This window comes from Silene latifolia, chromosome 3 (genome assembly GCF_048544455.1).
Source record: "Silene latifolia isolate original U9 population chromosome 3, ASM4854445v1, whole genome shotgun sequence".
NCBI lineage: Eukaryota > Viridiplantae > Streptophyta > Magnoliopsida > Caryophyllales > Caryophyllaceae > Silene > Silene latifolia.
This window is the reverse complement of record NC_133528.1, coordinates 74,815,380-74,816,520: the sequence shown is the minus strand read 5'-3', so window position 1 is coordinate 74,816,520 and position 1,141 is coordinate 74,815,380. Positions and strand designations below refer to the sequence as shown.

Genomic DNA, 1,141 nt, shown 5'->3' with positions numbered 1-1,141 from the left:
TTATTGGGCAACTATATTTCTGATTCCTAATGGCATTTTGAATAGAATTAATGCTATTTGTAGGAATTTTCTCTGGTCAGGGAAGGCTGAATATCATAAGCCCCCTTCCATCAGTTGGGATACTTGTTGTACTCCTCAAGAGGAGGGAGGCTTGGGGCTTAAAGAGGTGAAAAATTAGAACAAGGCTCTTCTGGGGAAATATGCTTGGTGGATTGCTACTAAGAAAGATCATATCTGGGTCAAATGGGTGCATAGTGTCTATTTAAAAGATACTCCCTGGACTGATTATTCTCCTCCTACTGACAGCAGTTGGTCATGGAGGAAAATTTCCCAAGTTATGTCGCTTTTTGCACCAGCATACACTGATGGCAAATGGCTAAATTCTCATGCTCCTTATAATATTTGCTCTGGTTATAATTGGTTGAGACAACCTCAGGCCAAGGTCCCTTGGAGGTTCATATGTTGGAATAGTCTGAACATTCCCAAAACCGCTTTTATTTTCTGGGCTCTGATGCATCAGAGGCTTCTTACCAAAGACAGGCTTCTTAGAATGGGATTGATGGTGGATACTCAGTGTGACATTTGTAGAATGCTCCCTGAAGATCATCAGCACCTTTTTTCTGGGTGTGTTTATTTCAAGGAATGCAGCAGGTTATTACAGCAGCAGTTGAAGATTAATGTACCAGTGGATGCTATGATCAGTTGGTATTCAACAGCTCGCATTTCCAAGTTAATCAGACGGGTTGTTGGTGCTTGCTATGTATCAATGATTTATCAAATTTGGAAGGTAAGGAATGAAGCCCGGCTGAAGATGTTTGTCAGGCAGCCGTCTGTTCTTATTCAACAGGTGATAAGTGATGTCAAAAATCGTATGCAAAGACTGAACAAGACAAAATACACAGGACGAGATAAGGATTGGATATGTGCTCTTTGATGTATTCTTTCATTTTTTATATAAAATGTTACATAGGATGAGTTGTTGGATGGAATATTCATAGGATGAGTTGTAAAAACAATATTTTTTGAGTAATGATATATACTTAACCTTTCCCCAAATTTTTAAATTTTTATGGTTTTTGATTTTATGAAATAAAAAGACATATTATTGGGATTTTTCGAAATTTTTCGATTTTTTTGTATT

General features: G+C 37.5%; 1 protein-coding gene across 1 annotated transcript; it reads left to right on the top strand.

Moving 5' to 3' along the window:
- Positions 1–337: 337 nt before the first annotated feature.
- LOC141649218 (uncharacterized) lies at positions 338–934 on the top strand. Its single transcript, XM_074457913.1, has one exon. The coding sequence runs from the start codon at positions 338–340 to the stop codon at positions 932–934; it is 597 nt and encodes a 198-aa protein (XP_074314014.1).
- Positions 935–1,141: the final 207 nt, after the last annotated feature.

Bases quoted from the DNA above. Each gene is read 5' to 3' on its own strand.
- LOC141649218 (XM_074457913.1), top strand. From the start codon at position 338: ATGTCGCTTTTTGCACCAGCATACACTGATGGCAAATGGCTAAATTCT.